At 37.7% G+C, this 27939-nt stretch overlaps 2 protein-coding genes across 4 annotated transcripts; both read left to right on the plus strand.

Moving 5' to 3' along the window:
* Positions 1-9279: 9279 nt before the first annotated feature.
* On the plus strand, positions 9280-12925 carry LOC133794294 (zinc finger CCCH domain-containing protein 32). Its single transcript, XM_062231497.1, has 7 exons — positions 9280-9719; positions 9913-10067; positions 10435-10497; positions 10604-10723; positions 10853-11143; positions 11224-11541; positions 12089-12925. Exons 1-7 carry the CDS (start codon positions 9626-9628, stop codon positions 12482-12484), a joined length of 1437 nt encoding a protein of 478 aa, XP_062087481.1. The 5' UTR covers positions 9280-9625; the 3' UTR covers positions 12485-12925.
* Positions 12926-23032: 10107 nt separating this feature from the next.
* LOC133794301 (BTB/POZ domain-containing protein At1g03010) lies at positions 23033-27275 on the plus strand. Of its 3 annotated transcripts, none has more exons than XM_062231504.1 (4): positions 23033-23519; positions 24847-24913; positions 25323-26519; positions 26613-27275. In XM_062231504.1, the coding sequence occupies exons 1-4, from the start codon at positions 23428-23430 to the stop codon at positions 27150-27152; spliced, it is 1896 nt and encodes a 631-aa protein (XP_062087488.1). In that variant the 5' UTR covers positions 23033-23427; the 3' UTR covers positions 27153-27275. The 3 variants fall into 3 exon arrangements, with proteins under 3 accessions (XP_062087488.1, XP_062087506.1, XP_062087496.1); XM_062231522.1 differs by lacking the exon at positions 23033-23519 and adding an exon at positions 24152-24474; XM_062231512.1 differs by lacking the exon at positions 23033-23519 and adding an exon at positions 24506-24758.
* The last annotated feature ends 664 nt before the right edge of the window (positions 27276-27939 follow it).

Below are 27939 nucleotides of genomic sequence, written 5' to 3' on the forward strand. Positions count from 1 at the left end.
AAAACACCCTAGCCTTTAGGTCGATCCTATTCGAGGAGTATGGGACCAACCTTCGGTCATGGCCATCACTCCGGAGGGGTGCCGTAGCTCCGGGGCTTAGGCAATATGTAGAAGAATCTAGCCCTAAATCAGCCTCGGACCCAGAACTTGCGCCAGCTCGGGAAGTAATTGACTTAGATTCTTCTTCTAGCTATGGGGGTAGGATTCCCTTTAGTATACATATACTTGAATTTCTCTTTTTCCCCCTTTGTTTTTGTTTCTGTATGATTTCCAACTCTTGTACTAACCATGTCTTTGTTTTGACAGAAGAGATGTCTCAGCCCGAGGAGAGCCTGCGAGGTGTGTTCTCTGGGGGGAACCCCTCAGCTGGGGCCGCTGGGCCCAGAATGAAGAGGCTCCGGACGTCTCGGCAAGCCGTCGGGACCCCCGCCAAGTCTCCTGCAAAGGAGAAAGAGCAGCCCCCAGCTGCCCAGGTCGTGGGAGCGGTTCCTCCCGCTGCAGGGGGAAGCAACATGCCCCCACCCCCTCCGCGAGCTCTGGCCGCCGCCCGGGACGCAGGAACGGAGCTCGAGGCTTCGGCAATTGTACCCTCTGAGGTATGCATCCCAATTAATCCCCAGGACCTGGAGAAGATTCCAGAGGCCTTCCGGGGAACGGTGTATGAGTTGGCGAACTACGCCGTCAGCCACACCTACAAGTTCAACAAGAAGGAGCTCCGGGCCATCGAGACAATGAGCCCGGTGGGCGTGCTGGAGTCTTCACCGGGCATGACCCTAACGGTAAGCTGACTTTACCCTTTTATGGCTTTTTATTATTACACTTTGCCCTGTTTTTTCTTTCTTCTCTTTTTTCTAAGGCAATTGCCTTTCCGCCTTCGCAGAGCGTCGTTGCCCTTCATCGGAGCATCGCCAAGACCAAAACTCAGCTCGAGGATATGAGGAGCGAGCACCAGACTTCTCTGCAGGCGGCTAAGGATGCCTTGGCGGCCTCGCAGGCCGAGTTGGAAAAAACCCGCCCAAAGGTTCAGGAGCTCGAGACCGCCCTCGCCACCGCACGGACCGACCTAGATGCCGCGAAGGCTGAGGCCAAGGCCGCCCTGGAGGCCGAGCGGACAACTTCGGAAAAGGCCCTGGAGGACCTGTTTTACCATTGCTGGGCCTAAATCCAGACGCTGACTTCTCCTTCCTGGCAGCGAACCTCTGGGAGCGCTTCCTGGTGAAGTTCCAAGCTCGCCTTGATAAAGAAGCGCCCTCCGAGGCTGGGGAAGGCTCCGGCGCAGCTGAGCAGGGCGAGACGGCGACCTCCAAGGGGCCACCTGGCGGTCCTGGTCTAAGACTGGACCCTATGCGAAAGCACCTTAATTTCCACGGGGAGGACTGCCTCACTCCCAAAAGTTAGGGAAAAAGGAGTATGACCCGTAGGAGTCCGATGCGAGGTCCGGTATGCCCATAGGACCTGGGAGAGCTGTTCTGGCCAGACCCCCTTCGCTTCATCTAATCTCTTCTTGAGGCTCGCCTTTAGAGTCTTGTTGATAGCTTCGACCTGGCCATTCGCCTGAGGATAGGCCACGGAGGAGAAACTTTTCACAATTCCATACCTTTCACAAAACTCGGTGAACAGGTCGCTATCGAACTGAGTGCCATTATCGGAAACGATCTTCTTGGGCAGGCCGAATCGACAGACAATGCTTTTAGCCACAAAGTTAAGCACTTTTTTGGATGTTATCGTCGCCAAAGGTTCTGCCTCAGCCCACTTTGTGAAGTAGTCGATGGCTACCACGGCGTAACGGACCCCGCCTTTTCCAGTAGGGAGGGCGCCCACCAAGTCGATCCCTCAAACTGCGAACGGCCATGGGGATGAGATCATCTTCAGCTCGACTGGAGGAGCGCGGGCAACTGCGGAAAATCGCTGGCACTTGTCGCATTTCTTCACGTATGAGATCGAGTCTTTGGACAGAGTTGGCCAGTAATATCCTTGCCTCAGGACCTTTAAGGCCAAGCTTTGCCCCCCAGTGTGGTCTCCGCAAAAACCCTCATGCACCTCCTGCAGGATGGCCTTTGCTTTGCTTGGAAGAACGCATCGTAGGAGAGGTAGGGAATGCCCACGCCGGTATAACACTCCATCTACCATCGCATACCTGGGAGCTTGATAGAGTACTCGCCGTGCTTCATTGCGTCCTTCAGGCAGCTTTCCCTCGACGAGATACTCAAGGATGGGGGTCATCCAGGTCGGCCTGGCATCAATCATCTCGACCTCCGTCCTGACTACTTCTATACTTGGTTTCTCCAAGAATTCTATTGGCACTAACCCCAAGGTCTCCGTCTCCCCAGAGGTGGCGAGCTTGGCAAGAGCATCTGCGTTAGCGTTCTGCTCCCGAGGTATCTGTTCGATCGAGCCTCGCCTAAACGCGGACAGCTCACCTTTTACCTTTGCCAGATAGGCGGCCATCTTGGGTCCCTGTGCTTGATATTCGCCCAGAACCTGGTTTACCACGAGCTGGGAATCACTGAAGCACTGGACGGAGCTCACCTTCAACTCCCGGGCTATCCTCAGCCCGGCCAGCAGAGCTTCGTATTCGGCCTCGTTGTTGGAGGCCTTGAACCCGAATCTCAACGCCGAGTGGAATCTATGTCCCTCGGGGGATATCAAAATGATTCCAGCTCCGGAGCCGTTCTCGTTGGATGAACCATCCACAAAGATCCTCCATGACGCCTGAGGCGAGGTGACTTGGGGTGAGTCTTCTGCGGGATCCTCCTGGAATCTCGTGCATTCTGCCATAAAATCGGCCAGGGCCTGACTTTTTATAGCAGTTCGCGGAGTGTACAAAATCTCGAACTGGCTGAGTTCGATTGCCCATTTTAACAAACGTCCTGATGCTTCAGGTTTTTGCAAAACCTGCCTTAAAGGCAGATCGGTCATGACGTGTATCGAGTGGGACTGGAAGTACGGCCTGAGCTTTCGCGAGGCCGTGATAAGGCAAAACTCCAATTTCTCCATCAACGGGTACCGGGATTCAGCCCCAAGAAGTCTCTTGCTGATGTAATAGACTGGCTTCTGAATCTGGTCTTCTTCCCGAACCAACACGGCACTGGCTGCATCCTCAGTGACAGCCAGGTAGAGAAAACGAGGCTCTCCTGCTTTTGGTTTGGATAGTACGGGCGGCTCGGCCAGATGTGCCTTCAGGTCGAGGAATGCGCTTTCACACTCTTCTGTCCATTCGAACTTCTTGTTTCCTCGGAGCAGGTTGTAGAATGGCAAACATTTATCGGTGGATTTCGAAATAAACCGGTTGAGGGCTACCACCCTTCCTGTCAGGCCTTGGACGTCCTTGTGTGACCTGGGTGAAGGAAGCTCAAGCAATGATCTGATCTTGTCGGGGTTTGCCTCGATTCCTCGGGTATTGACAATGAACCCCAGGAACTTCCCTGATGCAACTCCAAAAGTGCACTTCTGTGGATTAAGCCTCATGCCATACTCCCGTAGTATCTTAAAACATTCTTCCAGGTCAGAAACATGGTTATCGGCAGTCTTTGACTTGACTAGCATGTCATCAACGTACACTTCCATGTTTTTTCCGATCTAGTCTGTGAACATTCTGTTTACTAACCTTTGGTAGGTAGCTCCGGCGTTCTTCAGCCCGAACGACATGACCTTGTAACAATAAACGTTAGTCGGGGTCATGAAGTTGGTGTGTTCCTGGTCCGCCGGATTCATGGCGATCTGATTGTAGTCTGAGTACGCGTCCATAAAGGACATGAGCTCGTGCCCCGCCGTGGCATCCACCAACTGGTCATTCCTTGGCAATGGAAAGCAATTCTTGGGGCAGGCTTTATTCAGGTCGGAGAAGTCGATGCAGGTCCGCCACTTCCAGTTAGGCTTTGGAACTAGCACGGGGTTGGCGACCCAGATCGGAAACTTGGCTTCACGGATAAAGCTGCATTTCTTGAGCCGGGCTACTTCTTCTTCTAGGGCTTCAGCCCGGGTTGTTCCTAAACATCTTTGCTTCTGGGACTTGGCGGGAACGCTTTTATCCAGATGAAGCGTGTGCATGATGACACTCGGGCTGATTCCCACCATATCTTCGTGTGACCATGCAAATACGTCCAGGTTATTCCGCAGAAACTCGATCAGCTCCGCCTTCCTCTCGCTACAGAGATTTTTCCCGAACTTAACCTTCCGCGAAGGGTTCTGCGGATCGATGCTCACTTCCTCGAGCTCCTCAATAGCCTGGAGCTCGGATCTGTCCTCGCCTATTCGGGGGTCAATATCCTCACCTGAGACGACATTTTCCCCTTCGGCGCTTTGAGGTTTTTCAATCTCAGGATCAGCTAATGGTGTCTGAGATTCCTCTCCACCACCTTGAATGGCCATTGCCAGCTGCCCGGGTTTAGATTTTCCCTTCATGGAAATGCTGTAGCATTCCCTGGCAGCGAGCTGATCGCCATGGACAGTGCATATTCCTGTGGAAGTAGGGAATTTCATCGCGAGGTGGCGAATGGAAGTGACGGCCTCAAATGCCATGAGTGTAGGTCGTCCCAAAATTGCGTTGTACGCAGCGGAGCAGTCAATGACTACGAACTCGAGGAGTTTGGAGACTGTCCGAGATCCTTCTCCTAGGGTGATCACCAGCCCGATCGTCCCTATTGCTGCTGATCCTTCTCCCGAAAAACCATACAACATCATGGAGGTCGCCTTCAGCTCGGCGACGGTCAAACTCATCTTCTCCAACATGGACCGGAATAGGAGGTTCACCGAGCTCCCGTTGTCGATCAGCACCCTCCTCACCCTCCGATTGGCGAGCTGAACTGCTACGACCAGAGGGTCATTGTGAGGGAACTGGACATGGCCCGCATCTTCCTTTGTAAAAGTGATTGGTTGCTTCTCCAATCGCTGTTGCTTTGGCAGGCGCTGCTCCGGGACGAACTCTACTTCGTTATGAGCCTTTAGTTCGTTCACGTACCTCTTCTGGGCGCCCCTGCTCGTGCCGGCCATATGCGGACCTCCAGAGATAGTGGATATCTCCCCTCCAACCACGGGAGGAGGGACGTCCTGATCTACCCGAGACCCGGGCTGACTGGTCGGGACCTTCGGAGCAGGTCGACTTGCTGGAACCCTGTTCCGTGCGTATTGAGCCAAGGGGCCGACTCGGATGAGGGTCTCGATCTCATCTTTTAAATGCCTACAATCGTCGGTATTGTGGCCAACATCGTTATGAAAACGAAAAAACTTGGAGGTATCTCTCTTCCCCTTGTGGTGCTTTAATGGCTCCGGCCTCTTCCAGGGGACTCGAGTAGAGTTAGCTAGGAAGATATTCTCCCTAGACTGGGTGAGCTCTGTATAAGTCACGAAGACAGGCTTAAACTTATCTACGGACTTATTCTTCTTTTGGCCGTGCTGACTGCCCTCGCCATTTCCCTTTCTTTTGCCTCCACCGAGCTGGTTGTTCTGTGTGACATTTTGGGCCGCTGCCACGACCTCCGTCCCCACTCCAGCGGGCTACTCAGGGACCTGGCTGGTTCCTGCAGCTGAAGCTTCGGCCTCCTCCAAGTTGATCCATTCTTGGGCCCTATTAAGGAATTCGTTAACCGAGCTGACTCCCTTTCTTTGTATGTCTTTCCAGAGATCCCCTTCTACGAGGATTCCAGTTCTCATGGCCATGAGCTTGGAGCTATCATCCGCGTCTCTGGCCCGAGCAGCGACGTTCGCAAATCTGCTCAGGTAGGCCTTCAGAGTTTCACCAGGCTGCTGCCTCACGTTAGCCAAAAAGTCGGCCTGAACGCAGGCAGCCTGGGAGGCTCGGAATGCCCTTTTGAAATCGGCAGAGAAAGTCTTCCAGGAGCTGATTGACTGCCTTTTGCCTTGCTTGAACCACTGCCTGGCTGGTCCAGTAAGTGTGAAAGGGAATATCAAGCATCTCAGCTCGGGGCCGATGTTGTGAGCCATCATCAGGGTGTTAAACATCCCTAGGTGATCCGACGGGTCTCCGTCTCCATTGAACTTAGACAGGTGCGGCATACGGAAACCAGGTGGGTAAGCCGTTGCTGCTATGCTGGGGGCGAAGAGCTCCATCTCGTCCCCAGAATCATATTCATCTTTTTCTTTTTCTGACAGGAGCTTCCTCATCAGCTCCTCCATCTGGGCTAGGCGCTTGAGGGTTTTGTCCTGTTGTCCTTGGTTATTCCGGGGCTGTTCAACAGCTCCGGATCCACTGTACACATTTGGTAGGTTATTGCCCCTCCTATCTTGAGATAAGTTATTTGGGGCATTCCCTCCGTTACGTACTTCGGACAGGGCCCCCCCTGAGCGAGCATGGCTGTCTCCTCCTACCTGCTCCCCTCTATGGGAGTTAAGGCGGTCCCGCAGGTCGCCCCCTGGTTGGCCTGTGGGCTCTGCGCCGAACTCAAACGCTGACGCAGGTCCCCGCCAGAAAGGTCACTCCGGCGACTGCCGGTCTAGTAGCTCTTGCTAGAGAGGCTTGGAGCTCGCCTTTGGTGCTGAGGACCTGGGCTTTCCCTTGGCGTCCTGCTACGCCGGGAATGTCCAGCTGATGGCGGATCTCTCCTGCTACTTCCGTAGGCTGGAATATCTCGGACAGGCCGAGGAGGAGATGGATATCTGATTGGAGACGGAGGATGCCTGACTGGAGAGGCGATCCTGGTCCCGTCTGGACGGATCAAGTTCGGTGGGGGCCTTTCGGCCCTGCCAACCTGCTGGTCCCGCTCCTGGCGATCTGGACGAGGCGCAGGACGGTTGTTGGGGACGGGCTGATGCTGTGAGCCCTCCCCGGATCTCCTTTGGGAATTTCCTTGGGCTCCCCTGGACGCCCTCAAGGATGGTTGGGAGCTAGGAGTCGACGTCCTGATCGAACGGCTGTACTGTTGTTGTCCGGCTCTAGGCACTTCTTCGAAGTTTGCCTCTCGATGGTGTGATGAAGGAGTGGAGTTGGCTGTCGGAAATCTGTCCAAGCGGCTATGCCTGGACTGGTTACCCCGGCGAGACTTAGTAGCCTCGCCTTGCCTCTCTCCGATGGTAGCATCGGTTGTGAGAGGGGGTAGTCGGGCCAGCACATCCTTGATCTGATGGCTAGCTATTGCTAGATGGCTCCTCAGCTGAGAATTCTCCATCTCCACTGCAGTGTAATAACACGGGTTTGGATTAGGTGGCCGGGGTGCCGAACTTCCGGTGTCATCTTGGCCCACCGGCTGCTTTCCTGGCCGCTGCTGGGCTTCAGGAACTTGTTCACCAGGGGTGGCAGTATGATGAGCCTCCTGCTCATCATGCTGTTCTGTCTCGTTACCGTGCCTGGATCGAGTAGTCACCATAGTTGGATGTTTGCGGCAGCACTAATCGAACTTGCTCTCAATGAAAGCACCAAACTGTTGACGAGGTTCTTCGCCAACAGGAAATTAAGAAAATGAGAGAAAGAGACTAGTGCTTATGTTGAACCGAAATAGATGAATGATCTTAGAAATGAGTTGGTGACACAATAATGCGTTTTTTGAGTGGTTCAAAGGTTAAAATCCTTATACTCCACTAGTTAGTATTATTGATATATACTAGATATTTGATTACAGGGTATTTCTTACAATAAAGAATCCAACCTCTATTAACTCTCAAGGTCTCCATATTTATAGGAGAAGGCACCTGGGAGTTGGTAAGAAGGTCATCCCGTGACCTTCTTACCTATCATGTCAACTCTGTGACATTCATGATTAATTCCTAAACCTGACACATAAGTGTGGTCAAATCAATAGGTAAGGAGATAATGGGCCGCACGGCCCAACCCAGTCGTGGGTGTCTGAATATGCACGTTCCTGCTGCGTGTCCGAGAAGTCAGGGATATATCAAACACGTGATGTCTGATATATGCACGTTTACCTTGCGTGGTTGACTTTATAAAAGGTCACAGCCTCCAACTCTAGCTCGTACCACGAGCTGGATACTTAACTCGACCTTCAATCTTCAGAGCCCGGACTCAGTCCTTAAGTAACCAGAGGCGAACCCTTAGGTTACCTCGAGCTAAGGAGGTATGATCTTATGATGGCAGCTCCGGTCTTGGGGATGTCCACGAGATAAGCATAATTAGGCCGTAGCTCAGCTCGCTAATCAGCCCGTGGGAAAACCAGGGCGTACAACTATATTTCCATGCTAAACTCATTTTTTAATTAATACATTTTCTGCATAAATATATTTTCTTCTTACAGTCAAATGTTTATTAAAAAAAATGGTTTATATTTTTTTGGACCCTGTGTTTTGTCCCATTATTTGTTTAGACTTTGTGTTTTGGCAAATTACTTTTTGGACTCTATGTTTTGTAAAATAGTTAAAATAGAACCCTAAACTCAATTTTGATGAAGAAAAAATTGAATATAACAAAACAGTTTTTAAGCAGAATGATTTTATTTTTGTTCTGAATTGTTAGTTTGGTAAATTATTTGTGATTTTAGTTGAGAAAACATTGACTAAAATCGGGTTTAGGATTCTATTGTTAACCATTTTACAAAACATAGAGTCTAAAAAATAATTTGTCAAAACACAGGATCCAAACAAGTAATGAGACAAAATACAGAGTCCAACAAATTATAAACCCTAAAAAAAAAAATAAAGGGTAACTTTAACTCACCTGTCGAATCTCAAATGTAGAAGTGAGTCACGCGACATTACATTACACTTACAAAAAGTACTAAAATAATAAACATTTTCAATTTTATTTGTAATTTTGCATGAGATACATTCATTTGATAAGAACATTCTGTTTGGTTAGATGTTAAACAGTATAAATAGTCTCGTGACAAAACTGGTAGAACCCAAAAAAAGAAAAAGAAAAAGAAAACACCCATTTAATGTTTCATCATTAGAGAAATGAATTAAGAAAATTAATTTGAATTAGTTGTAAGAACATTATGATATTTTTGCATAGAATGAGAATCCCTTTGCCCAAACGAGAAAATCGTTAGGACACACCACAACACAAACCCATTGTCTCCCAATCAATTCTCCCATCTTACTCTTCAAGCTTCCTCAACAACATAAAGACAAAATATCATTATTTATATAAAAACACTTCCCACTTACCACTTTCTCAAAAGACACATTTGTCCCCACCAAACTCCGATTCCATTAAATGGCCTACGCAAGGGCCATTTCGTAATTCTAATCCCAGTGTCGGTTTCCAGTCCTCAGCTTCAAAAGGGGACCGGAACTAGTTCTTTAAGAACTATTCCCATGCCATCACACGAAACGAAACTCAACCCTTCCCACGTGCGAGACATTTGGCGGGTACGGAAAACACAGTCCCGAATAAAAAAATTAAATTAGAAAAAAAAAAAGAGTGTGAGTGAGTGAGCAAAGCCAAAAAGCCCAATACCAGACCGTACGGTCTTGGTGAGTGAGGGAGAGCGAGAGCGAGCTTAAGCTCCATTTCTACTGTAAGATTATTATCTCTTCTGTCTCGCTAGTTCGCTTCGCTGAAAGCCTCACTCGATCGAGCTCTTGGATCCTTCTCGAAGACTTAAAAACTTATTAGAGTACTGTAGGAAGTTCCTCCTTTGTTTCCTGTTCGTACAGTTTGGTTTAGTGTACAGAGAGAAGAAGAAAAAAACCCCAAAAAATAAAGCTCATTTCCATGGAGTTGTACGGCCGGAGCCCCGCGAGGAATGGGTCAAATCCCGGGCAACAGCCGGAATGGAGCCCGGATGTTGGCGAAACCGGGCTTGAAGGTACTATTATGGTTACTGTGCGTCTGTGTCTGATTTTTTTTTTTCAAAATAGGTTCTGTTTATAACGTGGGTTTTCTAGGGTTCTTATTTTTTTATTTTCCTTTTCATTATTATTGGTTTTGAAAATGTGGGGGGTTTTGATTAGGGTTTTTGATGTGACTTGGGTTTCGTTGTTTGGGGGCGAAATTTGTAGAATCGATGTGGCAATTGGGGCTGACTGGCGGCAGCGGTGGCGGCGAATCGTACCCGGAGCGTCCCGGCGTGCCGAACTGTGTGTATTATATGCGAACTGGTTATTGTGGATATGGTAACCGGTGCCGCTACAACCATCCCCGTGATCGTGCTGCGGTAAATCCTTGTTGTTTTATTGAGTATTCAATAATGAGGATTTATTTTTTATTTTGTTCGACATTACTCTGCTCAGTCATTTAGTACTAAGTTGTACCTCGAATAACTTGTTCTGGTTTAGTGTTTATTCACGTTAAGCTTGTTTTTCATGTTCTTTATTAATGTAGTAAGGAAGCTAAGGAAATGGAAATGATATATAGGGCTCAATGTTCTTTTGGGTGTTACTGTTTTCCTGTGTTAAGCTCAAAATGTGTGTTTTTGACCCTGTCGAGTGTGTGTTTTTATTCTTATCGACATTGAAGAATGTCAAACTTATCAGTTTAAATAATGTTTTGATTAATTTGGTTTGGTTTAATATTTACTTAAGGTGGCAGCAGCTGTGAGAGCTACCGGGGAGTACCCAGAGCGAGTGGGAGAACCTGTATGTCAGGTAAAGTCGTTTGCAAATTTTAATCAGTATCGTGAATGTAGATTTTTTATATATTTTTTTCTTAGCTTCCCTCTAATTTTATATGGTCTTGTTGCGTAATGTTCAGTATTACTTAAAAACTGGGACCTGTAAATTTGGTGCGTCCTGCAAGTTCCACCATCCGAAACATGGAGGTGGATCTTTGAGCCAAGCTCCACTAAATGTTTATGGATACCCATTACGACCGGTTTGCTCTCTCTCTCTCTCTCACAGACACACATTTAATACATGCATGAACAATATTAACTTTTTTTTTTTGGATGTATAATTTTGTATAAATTCATAGCATATGGCTCATACTTCTCCATCTTAACAGGGTGAGGCAGAGTGCTCCTACTATTTGAAAACGGGGCAGTGCAAATTTGGGTTAACTTGTAAATTCCATCATCCTCAACCTGCCGGCGCCTCAGTGACGGCTTCTGCACCTCAATTTTATCCACCGGTGCAATCTCCTTCAGTTCCCATGCCTGATCAATTTGGGGGGCCATCCACCAGCTTGAGGGTGGCTAGGCCTCCGTTAGTGCCTGGTTCATATGTTCAAGGGGCTTATGGTCCTGTTTTATTTCCTCATGGAGTTGTTCCTTTACCTGGGTGGAATCCTTACTCGGTATGGGGAGACTTATCTGAATGACATTCTGCAAGAAAAATAATTCTTACTAATAGCGTTCATTGGCTTATTTGGTGCAGGCACCTGTAAGCCCAGTGCTATCTCCGGGTGCTCAGCCTACTGTAGGAGGAGCTTCTGTGTATGGAGTAACACATTTACCTTCTTCTACAGCTTCACTTGCAAGACCTTACTCCTCTTTACCCTCTTCTATTGGTGCCTCAAGCAGTAGTCCAAAGGAACAAGCATTTCCAGAGAGGGCTGGAGAACCTGAGTGCCAATATTATTTAAGAACAGGGGACTGTAAATTTGGATCATCATGCCGTTATCATCATCCACGTGATCGAGCTGTGCCAAGGACAAATTGTCTCCTCAGTCCAATGGGCCTCCCCCTGCGTCCGGTAGCATAATCTATTCACCTGCTTATGCTATTCTAAGTGTTAGAACTTGTTTGTCTCTGTCTTGTGTATTTTTTTAATTATATTCTAATAGACCTTATATCTTATGTAAAATATAAAACACAGGTAGGGTGCAATATGTCTGACTGCTAAGGTTATGTTACAGAACTGAAACAAAATAGTAGATGAGGCATCTGCTCTTCTGATGTTATGTTTATGTTCTATGTTTTAAAACACCTGTTCTGTCCTTGAGGCATCATATTTCCAAACTTCTATGCTGATGATTTAATTTGTAGACGGATGTTAAAGCTGATGGCTACGAGCCAGAGGCTCACATTAATGAACATTATGTTATTAGTTTTTTGTTTCCTTTCTTTCTTTCTTTCTTTACATGTATTTAATGTAAATCATCCTTGCTATGTAGTTGGCACGTTCAGTTGTTTGTGTCTCATCCGTTCTTTGTGAAGTTGTCTGTGTGTTTATGTGCCTTTTATATTCTATGCTTACATTTGGGGCCTTATTGTATTTGATTTATGTTCCTAAACAACAGGGTATGCAACCTTGCACTTTCTATTTGCAAAATGGGCAGTGCAAATTTGGTGCCACATGTAAATTTGATCATCCAACTATGAGATATAGTCCATCAGCCTCGTCTCTAATTGATATGCCAGTTACTCCATATCCAGTTGGGTCATTGCTGGCTACTCTGGCTCCTTCATCCACATCGTCAGAGCTTCGACCTGAACTAATATCAGGATCCAAGAAGGAATCTTATTCAGCTAGAATTCCTTCTTCTGGGAACACCTCAACTAGTTCAGTTGGTTTAATATTCTCACAGACTGGGCCTGTTTCACTCTCTGATGTGCAACTTTCAAGTCAGAGTTCCGTTGCTTTAAGTAGTAGCAGAAGCACTAGACAAGGTGGTGAGGTTCGTCGTTCAAGCTAATTAAACACAAGCCATTCTCCATTATGTTCTAGGTGGGGGAATTTCACCTGCCTGGTATTATGTATGCTGTTTATATATGTCGGTAAATGTGTAGTGGTCAACTGTGCAAAGGTTTTTACATCTCACATTCAAGGTCAAGGTCAAGGTCAAGGTCTTATTATCTCTATCAAACTACTCTGTTTAGTCTATATAATAGGTTGTGGATCATTTATGCTCATTTCATCTATATGCAGCCACCAATGCTATCTCAAATAAGCTGCAAAGGCAGATCTCTAATGTACTGCTTCTCACTTCCAAGTATTTATGATAGAATTCATTTATATCAGGTAATGCATTGTCTTATATAGAACTACTCTGGTCATTGTGTAATTGAAAGAATCTCTAGTTAGTTTGTTCATGTCTTTTTCCCCTATTTTAAGAGTGGATATTCTGTTTTCATCTCGTTTGCTTGTATGCTTCGCCCTAGTTTTATTTTTACTTCTGAAACATTATTTAAATTTTCATTTTAGGATTTGATATAGAATTGTTAGTTCATTCTTACTCTCTTTGAACTTCAATTTGTTTCTGCCAATAGTACTTGAGCCCTTTACTGTGATATTAAACTTCTATAACCTCACTTTCATAATTAATGGAAAGCATATAAATATGTATATAAAATAATAGGTTCAATAGCTGAAGTTAAAATACGTTTATTTACATATATGAAAAAAAAGTTTTTCATTTAAATTTCAGCCTACTGTTCATAGTGCTAAAGAGGGTACACGTGTTGGTGGCACTAAATACACATGTTTTGCAAAATGTTATTTTTTTTTTAAGAACTTTCGAGAACTGTAAATAAAAAATATATACCATAAAATTGAGAATTAATATTGAGCACCCATGATAATGTTATTGATTTTTACAAATTAGTTATGATTGTTTCTCTAAAATAAGTTAACATTATATATAGCAAAGTTACCCGTATAAATGGAAATGAATTGGCCGACTTATTGCGGAATCCTTAAAATGAGAAAGTAGTTAAGTCCAGTATAATCAACTTGGGGACAATGTATTTTTGGAAAGTTATGAATGTGCAAATTAAATCTGACTTGCATGCTTTTTCGTTTTTAATTACTTTTAAATTATAAAAGTTATGCCATTGAGCATGCTTGTTTATTTCTTTTATCAATAAATAAATATGTAGACTGAAATCATGAAAACTTATTTTAAATTTTCGGAATAAATTAAAAAGTACACCTTGACAGTTGACACATTCTATTCTAGTCTAGGTAAATGTAGCCCTCTTTATCTAAAAGCTTAAGAGAATTTTAAACCAGCTAGATATAATAATATAAGTTTATTACTTTAAGATCTGTACAAAAAGCCAGGACGCATAAATGTGTTCTTAATTACAAAATTGATTCCTCCCCGATTTACAATCTTTCCACATAAATAGATATAGTGTGTGTTGCATTGATTTCATATTTTGGAGTTTCTTTAGTCACATTGAAAATGTCACAGATGGGAAAGTATCCATATTTTTTTTGTCTTTAAAGAACCAGAAAAAAAAAAACAAACAAACAAAAGAAGAAATTGGTGTTTCTTCTAATATTAATACCATCACAAACAATGTTACCCGAAGTAAATCAGCAAAATGAAAAGAAAAAGAAAAAGAAAAGGAAAAGTATAACCATCTTAATTCTTTAGTACAAAAATTTAGTGATGTCCCTTGTGATGTAAGATTTTTAACCTGTGTCGTGAAATGATATGAAATTACTTAGAAAAAAAATTACATAATACTTTTTTTTCTCTCGAACTATAGTACCCGTAGATTTTTGCCCCCCAAATTTTTTGCTTGGCAAAAATACTCCTCAAACTATAACCCTTGTAGACTTTTGCATCTTTCATCCAAAATAGTAACGGATTAATGACGTGATAGTTAAAAAAATATTTTTATTAATTAATTGATTTTAAATTAAAAAATTTAAATAAAAATCATTTTAAAAAATAAAAAAATTATGACAATTTATTTTTAAATTTATTAAATTATATAAAATCTAATTATTAAAAAACAATAAACATAAATAATTTTTAATCCAAATATAATTTTAAAAAAACTAAACTAAATTAAAATCTTTATTTTTTTGCTTTATTAGTTTCTAAATGTGTTTAATTATCTACATTTGAAATATAGATTTAGTTGAGTTTTTAATTTAATTAGTTTAGTTTAGAAATATAGATTTTAGTTTTTTTAAAATTATATTTGGATTAAAAAAATTATGTTTATTGATTGTTTATTTATTGGATTTTATATAATTTAATAAATTAAAAAATAAGTTGTTATTAATATTTTATTTTTTAAAATGATTTTTATTTATTTTTTCTAATTTAAAATTAACTAATTAATAAGAAATATTTTTTTAACCGTCACTTCATTAGACCATTATTATTTTGGTTGGAACGGGCAAAATTTTATAAGTGATATAGTTTGGAGTTATTTTTGCCATTCAAAAAAAATTTAGGGGCAAAAGTCTCTACTATATTTCGGGCAACATTTTATAAAAAAAAATCAGTTCCACTTTCGTATTTCAGTTATCAGACTAGGCCTTTTTTTTAGCTCTAATAAGCTGAGGAAAGCTTTGGTGCTGTTCTCTTTCTTAAAAGAAAGAACAAAAATAAAAAAGAAAAAAGAAGTTTGCCTAAAATGCGTTTTTTTTGGTCCTCACTCACTCCATCTAAATGATGAAAATCCAAAAAGGTCATCATGTCCAAAAGGGTCATCATTGAACATGGTGAACCACGGTTTCCAAACGTCAATTTGGTTATATCTAAAAAAAAATGTCATTTTGGTACAACAATTGGTCGCACTCCAACTATCAACTATCACATTCCTTTTGAACCACTTTGGGTCAAGTTAGTGATTCGATTTGGTCTTATTATTCCTCCTTAAGAAGAGGAGAGAAAATAAAGAAAAGAAAACCACAAGGACAATTTGATTTTGATGGGACTTCATGGGCATCTTATGCCAATTATTTCAAATAACATGGGCTCTAACCTTAATCCTTGTATTAAGCAAGCCAAGTATCTCTTTGACCGAGCATTATTGTCTCCATCTTCATTTTGATGGGCTTCTTTAGTTAGTTGAAAAGCATTATTGGTACAATACAATCTATAGCTCCATACACAACAAGTTTCTCTACATGCAATAATATATGTGATTGAACTATGTGTACATATTCTGCTTTATTCTCAAAAAACGTACATGCATATTTTTTTTTTTGCCAAAAAAATAAAATAAAATCAAGGGCAATAGACCAATACAATTCACTCACATCGAATTAAGAAAACCCGAGTAGCTTATATTAATATATCATTAATTTCTCCACAAGTTTCAAAAGGGTGGGGCTTTGTCGTTCCTCACTTGCACTAATGATTCAAAGTTCTTTTTCCACCTTTTGTGTGAGAAAAGAAAAACATTGCTTTAATTTTTGGTTCAATTTTTGTCCTTTTTCTCTCCTAATATTTGGTTAGAGCTTAGGCCATTTCGGAAAGAAAACCAGCATCTCTAGTTTAATTTGAGAAAAAGTTTCTCCAATGCATGAGGCTCCAAGTTTTTTAATTAAATGAATAGGGAATTCTCCTATAGAGCTTCACTTTAAGCCCTACCGGTGGGACTCTCAGTGTTCTCGATCCGTGAATAGTTTTCGGCACGATTTTTGTATGACTGTGTATATTATAGCTATTTAGGGCATCCTACAAATTTTCAGAAAATTCTTAATAATTTACAGTACCGAAAAACTAAATTCAAACATGTTGTTGCACTCGTGACTAATTAATTTTATGCGCATGGAAATCAACATGTTTGAACATAGTTTTCGGTACTGTAAACTATCTGGAATTTTCTGAAAATTTGCAGGAAGCTCTAAACAACTACAATATACACGGTCATAAAAAAAAATCGCGTCGAAAACTGTTCACGGGTCGAGAACACTGAGAACCCCACCGGTAGGGCTTAAAGTAAAGCCCCTATGGAAGAATTGTCCATATAGGGGAAGTCTCCTATAGAGACTTCACTTTAAGCCCTACCGGTGGGGCTCTCAGCATTCTCGACCAGTGAACAGTTTTTGGCGTGAATTTTATATGACCGTGTATTTTAGAGCTATTTAGAGCATCCTGCAAATTTTCAGAAAATTTCGAATAGTTTACAGTACCGAAAACTAAGTTCAAACATGTTGTTGCACGCGTAACTATTTTATTTTACGCGCGTGAAAATCAACATGTTTGAACTTAGTTTTCGATATCGTAAACTATTCGGAATTTTCTAAAAATTTGCATGATGCTCTAAATGGCTACAATATACACGGTCATAAAAAAAATCGCGCTGAAAACTGTTCAAGGGTTGAGAAACATTGAGAGTCCCACCGATAGGGCTTAAAGTGAAGCCCCTATAATCATTTTTAATAATGATTATAAATTTTAGGAGAATTCTCCTATAGGGGCTTCATTTTAAGCCTTACTGGTGGGACTCTCAGTTCTCGACCCATGAATAGTTTTCAACGCAATTTTTTTTTATGACCGTGTATATTGTAGCTATTTAGAGCATCCTGCAAATTTTCAGAAAATTCCGAATAGTTTACAGTACCAAAAACTAAGTCCAAACATGTTGCACGCGTGACTAATTTTTTTTATGCGTGTGGAAATCAACATGTTTGAACCTAGTTTCGGTACTGTAAACTATTCAGAATTTTCTAAAAATTTGTAGGATGCTCTAAATAACTACAATATACACGCTCATAAAAAAAATCGTGCCAAAAACTGTTCAAGGGTCGAGAAACACTTAGAGCCCCACCGGTAGGGCTTAAAGTGAAGCCCCTATACAAGAATTGTCCATAAATTTTATATATTCTGTGAGAATTCTCCTATAGGGGCTTCACTTTAAGCCTTACCGGTGGGGCTCTCAGTACCGTGTATATTGTAGCTATTTAGAGTATCCTGCAAATTTTCAGAAAAATTTGAATAGTTTACAGTACCGAAAACTAGGTTCAAACATATTGTTTCCACGCCCATAAAAAAAAAAATAGTTATGCGTGCAACATGTTTGAACTTAGTTTTCAGTACTGTAAACTATTCGGAATTTTATGAAAATTTGCAGGATGCTCTAAATAGCTACAATATACAGGGTCATAAAAAAATCGCACCGAAAATTGTTCACGGATCGAGAACACTGAGAGCCCCACCGGTAGGGCTTAAAGTGAAGCTCTTATAGGAGAATTCTCATATATATATATATATATATACTAGATACAATTAACTTGCAATGCAAGTTTACTTACTTTTATTTATAGAATTTATTAATTATTTTTATTAAATTTATATTAATGTCATATAAATTTTAAATAAATATTTTATTTTAATTAAATAATTTATTTATTTTTAATTAAGTTTATGTTTGTTCTGGTTTTTGAATTTGAGAGTGACAACAATAGATTATATATTATATGTTTAATGTAATATTAAATATTATACGTGGATTTTAAATTTAAGTTTTTTGCTAGTTTTTAAAAAAAAGTAATTTTTTGCTAATTGACAGCAGATTATATTATATGTTTAATATGATATTATTCTATTAAGTGAGTTTAAGTTTAATTAAATTTTATTTAAATTATAAAACGTATGATTTTATTATTTTTAAATAATTATTATTGTAAAATATCTTATTTTAATTTATTTAATTATTTATTATTTTAAAATAATTATCATTATAAAATATATGAAAAATGTCATTTTAATTTGTTTAATTATTTATTATTTTAAAATAATTATTATGGTAAAATATCTCAAAAAAATCTTATTTTAAATTTTCTAATTATTTATTATATTTAAGTTTAAGTGTTTACGAATCTTATTTTAATTTTTCTAATTATTTATTTTATTTTATTTAAGTTTAAATGTTTACAAACCACTGTTAAGTATAATAATATTCCATTAAAGTTAATATTAAAAAAATAAAAAACCATTAAAACAAAAAATTTCTGTTATCAACCCATTTATTGTATATAAGATATATATATATACTAGATACAAGCAACGTGCAATATGCACGTTCGCTTGGTTTTATTTATAGAATTTATTAATTATTTTTATTAAATTTATATTAATGTCATATAAATTTCAAATAAATATCATATTTTAATTAAATAATTTATTTATTTTTGTTTAAGTTTATGTTTGTTCTTGTTTTTGAATTTGTGAGTGACAATTATATATTAGATGTTTAATGTAATATTAAATTTTATACATGTATTTTAAATTTAAGTTTCTTGCTAGTTTAAAAAAAAAGATTTTGTTACTAATTGACAGTGGATTATTTTATATATTTAATATGATATTATTCTAATAAGTGAGTTTAAGTTTAATTAAATTTTATTTAAGTTTTTAAAATAGTTTTATTATTTTTAAATAATTATTATTGTAAAATATCTAAAAAATATCCTATTTTAATTTGTTTAATTATTTATTATTTTTAAATAATTATTATTGTAAAATATCTAAAAAAAAATATCACATTTTAATTTGTTTAATTATTTATTATTTTTTTAAAATTATTATTGTAAAATATCTCAAAAATATCTTATTTTTATTTTTTAAATATTTATTTTATTTTATTTAAGTTTAAGTATTTACAAACTACCGTTACATATAAAAATATTCTGTTAAATATAAGAATATTCTGTTAAAGTTAACATTAAAAAAATAAAAATCCCTTAAAACAAAAAATTTCTATTATTTACACACTTATTATATAGAATAGATATATATATATATATATAAAAGCATTAAAAATAAAATTAAGGGTCGTCATAATGAGATTCCCATTGAACACATGATTCACTTAGGTCCACATGAATAGGTATCTTCACTTCTAAAAAAAGGTAAGCTAAAAGTTAAAAATGTAATGAGGCAAATTTCAATTTTATAATTTGGGTAAGCTCTTGATTATTGATGAGCTATTAAGCTTTGTAGAACGACCCATTTGACATAAATTAAAGGCAGTCTTTACAAGAACTTTTGTAAAGATAATGTTTATTTAAATCCTTTTTTTTTTGGCCAGACAAACAATTTTAATTCAAGTTATTAATACATGATTTTAGCATTCTCATTTCCCAATGATAGAATTAATATTACGGAGGCACTTATTGTTTCGTAATCTTTCCTACAAGAATTGGACAAAATAGAATCTAGACCACTATGCTAACTCTTCCAAAAGAAAAAAAAGCCTTAATTTCAATTATTTTGGCAGCACAGCTGGTAATAAACTACGTAGTTAAAGATCTAAGCATAAAATTACCCAAAATTTAAAAGGGTAAATTTAGGGCAAGAAATGATAACATAGCAGTCAAGTAAGAGGAGAGGAAAAAAGTAATTTGATGGGAGCATCATTACCATCCGATCGAGGCAATCCTGTGATATGATTAGTCCAACAGATGTTTCACTAAGGCAAGTCATCTATTGCTATTTGCTAATTATATAGTCTTAGGTATAATTAATTAATATAATGTGGGTATTAGGATATCATAAGAGCTAAAATGAAAAGTGGAACTAGCCTAAAAACCCCTGTTATGTTATGTTGGTTTTTGTAACTTTGATTTGTAATCCTAATGATGCTCTCTCACTGTCACTGATGGGTTTAGCCCAAATGTTAAAGCACTTGTACATTCCTGTTATAATTTTGATATATTTTTTAAATAAAAGGAATAAAAAGTACATGGAAGAATTATGATATTTTCCATTTCAAAAAAAAAAAAAAATAATGATATTTTCTTTCCATATACTGTAGTGTAGTCGGGCATTTTCATTTTTAATAACGACTATAAATTTTATATATTCTGTCTTTGTAGAAGAATATATTCCAGTAGGGAATTTATTCTGAGGCAGTTCATATAAAATTATTAATTCCTCCATAATTAGTTTTGTGTGGTTGTTTTTCTAGTCAATGTCGAATCTCTAAATTTTATGGGTTTATTTGTACCATTAATCTCAGTGCTTATATAATATGTTGGCAAATTATTTCCATTTTTTTTGGCAAATTGGTCATAAATTTTTAAGTTTTGATACAAACAACATTAATAACATGTATAACAAACAAGATTACATATAATTTAGCTCCCATAGTTTATGTATATTGGTAAATTTGTCCCCAACTTTCTTAATATATTTAAAATTTTTAATTTTAACAATAATATTAACATTAAATGAAAAATATGAAATAAAGAGGAAAAAATTAAAAATAATTAAAAAAACTATAAAGTTAAATTGACCAAAAAGAAATTCATTTTAAAATTAAAATAGTAACGAGTATAAGTAACTATGATCGTAATGAATAAAAATTATATAATGAAAAATCATTGAATAAGAATTAAAAATTTATAAAATTTAAATTAACAAAAAATAATATTATAATTTAAACTTTATTATTTTTGTGTGGTTATGATGATAGTATTGATTTTTATTTATTTATTTTAAATTTAATCTCATAAAATTATAAAAGTTTATTATAAATATGATCTCATAAATATTTACTTTATAATTCCTATTAATTTTTTTTATTATTTTATAACTTTTTATATGTTGTGATAAATTGTATTCTATTTTTAACATTAAAGTTTAAAATATATTAAAAATAAAAAGGTTATACACAAATAATGGGAACGAACGGTATATAATCGTCTTTATTGTTATGTTTATGAAATTGTCATGAGCATTAGTCAAAAGAATGTTTTCGTATTAAAACTAGGATTTTTCAAAAAAATTATGCAACCCGCCTAATCAAATTAACTCGCTCAATTTATATATAACAAAGATATAATTTAAATAATGAGATTTTTTTCTTAAATACACATTTTATTTTTATTTTTTCCTGTTCTTACTTTTTTTTTAAAATTCACATTCAAGTTTTCAAAAATACATTTTTCAAAATTTTATAATTATAAAAATATGATTATTGGAAAAAACAACTTGAAAATAGCTTACTAAATCAACAAAAAAAATAAAAAAAAAACAACATATATATCAGAACAACTAAACATCAACCTAATAAAATCTAAAAACAACATAAAAAAAACTTGAAAAAAAAAATTATAAAAATTCTCTTAAAATCGTAAAATTGAAACAAAAAATGTTCAACTGTAAAAAGTAAACTTCTAACAAAAATAAGTATTTTATGTAAAAATCTCTTAAATAATTAGATCACTTTTCTAATTTGTCCAATTACTATGATGGGTAGGTTGAAAATCAAGCTTACTATAATCCAACCTACTCAAATTAAGCTTTTTATTTATGTACTTTTTAATATATAATTTATATTTCTAAATTAGTTGGCCAAAAGTTTAAATATTATTATTAAGTTGTAATTCAATTAATATCTTAAAATATTGTTCAAATATATAAATAAATTAAATTTGGACTTGTATTAATTTATAATATGTTTTTTATAATAAATCTAAATTAATTTATAAAAGAAATATCTCTTTTCTTTGTAAATTTATCTCCGAACTTTTAAATTATTCTTTAATATCTTAAAAAATACATTTTGTATTGAATTTGAACATTAAAATATTTACTTAGATATTTAGACTTTAGTAAACAAAAACTAAACGGGTTAAGTGAGCTCAACAATAGATTTTGGTTAATTAAGCGGGATTTCAGTTAACAAATACCAACCTGATTTTGAGATTGGGCGGTTTCCCTCCTTCCCGACTATTAAAATACTCTTAATTAAAACAAAAAATTTGGAGACCAATTAAAAAAAAATAAAGACCAACTTACCGACATTAAAAAAAAAAGACCAAAGTATTAATAATCCAATTTTATTTTACTTTTTATAAATATATATTTATTGAAAACTATTTTTCACGTTGCTAAAAAATAACATAAAAACCAGTATATTTATAAATTAACATTTTCGTAATATTTGATAACGGTTCAACACGTATTCGATGTATGGTAGTGGGTGTTTTTTTCTTTCATTTTTTTTTTGTTTTTTTTTTGGGACAATATCATATTTTTAAAATATTTAATTCTAAGTATAATTTTTTAAAATAATATTTATAAATAGTAAACGACAAAATAGAGAGTGGAGTGGAGTAGCCAAAAAGCAAAATATTGCTCGAGTTTCATCCCAAAAAGCAATTAGAAGGCAAAGCATGTAAGAGTTGGCCACTTAAATTAAATCGCTCTCCTCTCTCTTACTATCCCTAAACTTTAGCACCAACAATCTTACTTAATATAAGGATTTAATTTTAATGTACCCAAAATAAACAAACATAAATATAAAATTATGTGTAGTGATGGTCTATGGTTCTCATTGCATCATGTAATCCTATCCAACTCACCCTTCTAATCCCCACTTTACACATAATACGGAATTAAATTAAGCGAATCTTTATTAGGGTAGCTTTCACTAGCCATGATGACACCCCCCAAAAGCACTGCAACTCTTCACAAATCCTGCAATATTTTCTCAATCTAAAAACCAAAAACCGTGTGAAAAAACAGAGAGGAGGGTCACTCACTCACTCACTTTGCCTCATTACCTTTGGCTTTCACCGAAAAGTGTTAAGATGCTTTACAGTTTCATTGACTTTATATATATTAACCAATAAGTTACATTTATAAACACCTAACTATAGTAACAAATCCTCCCTCCCTCCCTGCATGAGTTCATGAGACTTTCTCCTCACTCCACCATAGCTTTCTAGGGAAAGAGAGAGAAAGAAAGGTCCTCAAACAACCTGTCAGCAGCAGAACAATGGGACTGAACTGAAAACTGGGCTGTTAGAACAGTTGATGCAATCGAATGTTTGGCACTTGTTTCGAAGAGAGCAGAGGTTTTAAAATCAAGAAAAGAAGTCTTTTGAGGCTGAAATCCTAAGTATTGGCAGCCTTTTGGTGTTTTTTAAGCTGAGATGGGAGTTGTTACTGTTGGTGAGTTGAAGCCAAGCATTTCAGGGAAAAGGTCATTTCGTCCAAGTTCAAGTATAAGGCATGCCACTGAATGGTTATACCTTCTCTCCTTTTGGCTCCTTTCTTGTTTAATATAAATGTCTCTTAGCTGTTTGTTTTTTTATGTTCTATACTAATCAAACTTTGCTTGTACCTTTGTTTGTTAAGGGTTTTAATTCTTTTCCATATAGGAATTCAACCCAATTACAAAAGGAAGAAAAATCAATACTTCTTTTCAGATTCGTTATCTTTTTTAACATCCCCTACTCAACTATTTAAGGTATAAGACAGATTTGGCAATATTACACATTCATTTAGTTTAGGCTAGAGAGTAGAGAGTAGAGACTAGAAACTAGAGACTAGAGTCCCACCACCATTTTGATCAGAATTTTTTTCGTGTGTTTTTGTGGGAGTTGAATTGTCACTATCAAGAGCCTGCAAGTAGCTGAAGCCGTGAGATCCCATTTTTGTCAAGTGTAAGTTTTTCCACAATTTCTCAACCTCAAGTTTCTTTAATTATGTAGGTCCCTTTAGATAATTGTTTTCACATAGGACATACAAATCAACAATTGAAAACAGCTTGAGCTGATGAAATAAAACAACAGCTACAACAACAGCACATCAAAAACCTGTGACTTTAGACTTCGACAAATCCACATCCAAACGACAAGAGCACGGGACTTTAGCTAGAAATCAATGTTCATATTCTCTGTTTTCTTGGGTGTCAACGAAAAGACAATTAATGGTTGCCCATCAATTATTTTTGTGTTTTTACCATCTGTAGCTGCCTGAAAATAGATAATATGATATATAAAAAGAACTGTACTGTACAGTGAAGCTGTACGATAGTTCACCGAGTATGACAAACCCAGTAGCCTTATTTTGAACACAACAAGAAGATATATCTATTTCATGAATCCAAAAGGGGCCCAGATGATGCATTTAGTATCTATGCATATCTGTAAACTCAGCACTCATCTATTTGATCACTGAAAGCACAAACCAGTCATGTAATCTTCTGAACAACTTTTTATTTTTACCCTTAAAGGAGTCATCTTTTTTGCTTGCAGTCCACTTATTATACAATTATTGTTTACTTATTGTCCCACCTGGGGTCATTTGTCACATCGTTAAAACTAGGAGGGTCATAATGTCCATAAATCTAAGTTGTTCCGGCCTTCAAAGTAGATAGACTTATTTTGAACGCCCAAATTTTGTGTGCATATAGTGATATGAAAGTCTGTAGGAGGAGGAACACTTGCAAAGTTTTTGATATGTTAGAAACGAAAAACATGTATGTGTGTGTAGTTTTATGACTTGTTGGATTTTCTTCTCTTTCTGCAATGACCCCTCAAATCAGTTTCTTTTTTATATTCTTGCAGGCCTATCTCTGATGTTTCCAGCGATATTACTATTGAAGTAGGAACTTCAAGCTTTCCACTTCACAAGGTGAGGAAAACATGGTTTTGTTCTGTCTAGAAAATGACTGTTTAGTAGTAAGCTTAATAATTTCAAGTAAAAATATACATGCATATGTTTATATATATTTATATATTCCTTTTCAAAGTACTAACGGTAAGTTGTATGGCTGCATACTAACAGTGACAGTCGTCTGAAAGTTTGACTTAAAATGTTTTGGGGTACTACCAAAAAAAAAAGAAAAAGAAAAAGAAAAAAGAAGATGATAAGCCTGCAAAAATATTTTTATCTTCTTTCCATTGTGGGCAAGTGTCCATGTTTGCGATATCAAGGAACTATGCTAAGTTGATAAGTAAATGATGTATGAGTTTCTTTTTGTACTTGATGATGAACAAAAGGAATTTTCGTTGAGTTATGGCTGTGTTGTTTTATCTTGTAGTTCCCTCTTGTTTCTCGAAGTGGAAGGATCCGAAAGTTGTTGTTGGAAGCAAAAGATTCTAAAATTTCAAGGATAAATCTTGCTGCTGTTCCTGGTGGACCAGATGCATTTGAGCTAGCTGCGAGATTTTGCTATGGGATAAATACTGAGATAACACAATCCAATCTAGCCATGCTTTGTTGTGCAGCTCATTTCCTGGAAATGACAGAAGATTTCGCTGAAAAAAACTTGGAAGCCCGAGTTGAAGCTTATCTAAAGGAAATGGTGTTCCCCAACATAGCAAACTCGATATCTGTCCTTCACCGTTGTGAAACTCTCTTACCATTTGCGGAAGAGATCAACTTGGTGAGCAGGCTTATCAATGCAATTGCAAGTAATGCCTGCAAAGAGCAACTGACCTCAGGTTTGTTGAAACTTGATCATAACTTCCCTACAAAACCTGTCCAAAATATGGAACCCGAAACTCCCGCTGATTGGTGGGGAAAATCACTTGCAGTACTCAGTCTTGATTTCTTTCAAAGAGTTCTATCTGCTGTGAAAACCAAGGGTCTAAAACAGGATATGATCAGCAAGATTTTGATAAATTATGCTCACAACTCTCTTCAAGGTCTTGTCGCCAGGGACTCGCAATTGGTCAAAGGAAGTCTTCTGGATTTGGAATTTCAAAAGAAACAAAGGGTCATTGTTGAAGCAATAGTTAACTTACTACCAACTCAGTCAAGGAAGTGTCCAGTTCCAATGGCATTTCTCTCAAGTTTGTTGAAAACAGCTATTTCAGCGTCAGCATCTACTTCTTGCAGATCAGATTTAGAAAGGCGGATAGGTCTCCAATTGGATCAGGCAATTCTTGAAGACATCCTCATTCCTGCAAATTCACATGGAAACACTCATAGCACTATCTACGACATAGATACTATTGTGAGGATCTTTTCCATATTTTTGAACTTGGATGAGGATGATGAAGAAGACAATCACTTGAGAGATGAAAGTGAAATGGTTTATGATTTTGACAGCCCTGGATCTCCAAAACAAAGCTCAATCCTCAAGGTATCAAAGTTGCTTGATAACTATCTCGCAGAAGTTGCATTGGACTCAAACTTGATGCCAACTAAATTCATAGCACTAGCTGAACTACTTCCAGACCATGCTCGTATTGTGAGTGATGGATTGTACAGAGCTGTAGACATTTTCCTCAAAGTGAGCAACTCTCTCTCTTTCTATGTTAATAACTGTTCCCTTCATGATTCAATGAAGAGTCTGAGCTTAAATATGTGTTTTATATCTCTACAGGTTCATCCAAACATCAAGGATTCAGAACGATACCGCCTGTGCAAAACCATCGACTGTCAGAAGCTATCTCAAGAAGCCTGCAGCCATGCAGCACAGAATGAAAGGCTGCCAGTTCAGATGGCAGTTCAAGTGCTATACTTTGAGCAAATAAGGCTAAGAAACGCAATGAATGGAGGTCACAATCAATTCTTCTTTGGTGCAATGAATGGTCAATTCCCTCAGCGTTCAGGCAGCGGTGCAGGGAGTGGAGCCATCTCACCTAGAGATAACTATGCGTCTGTCAGAAGAGAGAATAGGGAGCTCAAGCTAGAAGTTGCTAGAATGAGAATGAGGTTGACTGACTTGGAAAAAGACCATGTTTCCATGAAACAAGAGCTCGTAAAGACGCACCCTGCAAACAAGTTATTCAAATCATTTGCAAGAAAGTTGAGCAAACTCAACAACTTGTTCAGGATTAATAGTATCAAGCCAACAGGGGGCAGAGCAAATTCAGAAACCAGATTCCCATTTCAGAAGCGAAGGCGTCATTCTGTCTCATGACTTTGTGTAATAGTGTGAATAGTCAACGAGTGTATAGTAATATTTATATGCAGTGTGAATGTTTCTAATGTCAAGAGTTGATAGTCTTTTTTGAGTGTTAATTATTGGTTTCTGCTATGTTAACGAGATCACTCTCTTGACTTCTTATTAGTCCAAAACTCCATTTTATTTGATTAAAATAAAATAAAATATAAAAACTGTATACTACTTGTCTGCTTGATTGACATTACATATAAAGATAATGGAACACATCGGCTTCCAAACCAACAATCTATTCTTAGGAATCACAACAAAATGAGTTGAAAACACTTAACATCACATATAAACTCCTTCATTCTCTTTGAAGTTTGAACACATTTCCTAAAGCAAAATACAAAATGAACAAAACCCCATTTAAACAGTCACTACAAACAATAATAGGTAAATAAGATTAAACCATGATTGATCTTCACGATGATGCCAATACCAGATATCTTCAAAGTGAAGGACGTGAACCACATATTTTTTTCTTTGCCTCAAGAAAGGTGGACATGCTTCATCATAAAACTTGTAAAGAGAAGGAATTCATCCACTTTAGCCACAAACATTACATGCCCCTGGTGTGTGTGAGAGTCGACATAATTTGTAACACCTCAGTTATTTGACATGACTCTTATCCATAATATTGTCCCATTTGATGCTTTGAGTTATTTTGGGGTTCATTGTAACTTAACTAACTTGGTATCTATCAATTAAAAATAGTTGAAATAAAAAGAAAACAGCTAGACATTATTGAAGCACACGCATG

The sequence above is a fragment of the Humulus lupulus genome, chromosome 1 (genome assembly GCF_963169125.1).
Source record: "Humulus lupulus chromosome 1, drHumLupu1.1, whole genome shotgun sequence".
NCBI lineage: Eukaryota > Viridiplantae > Streptophyta > Magnoliopsida > Rosales > Cannabaceae > Humulus > Humulus lupulus.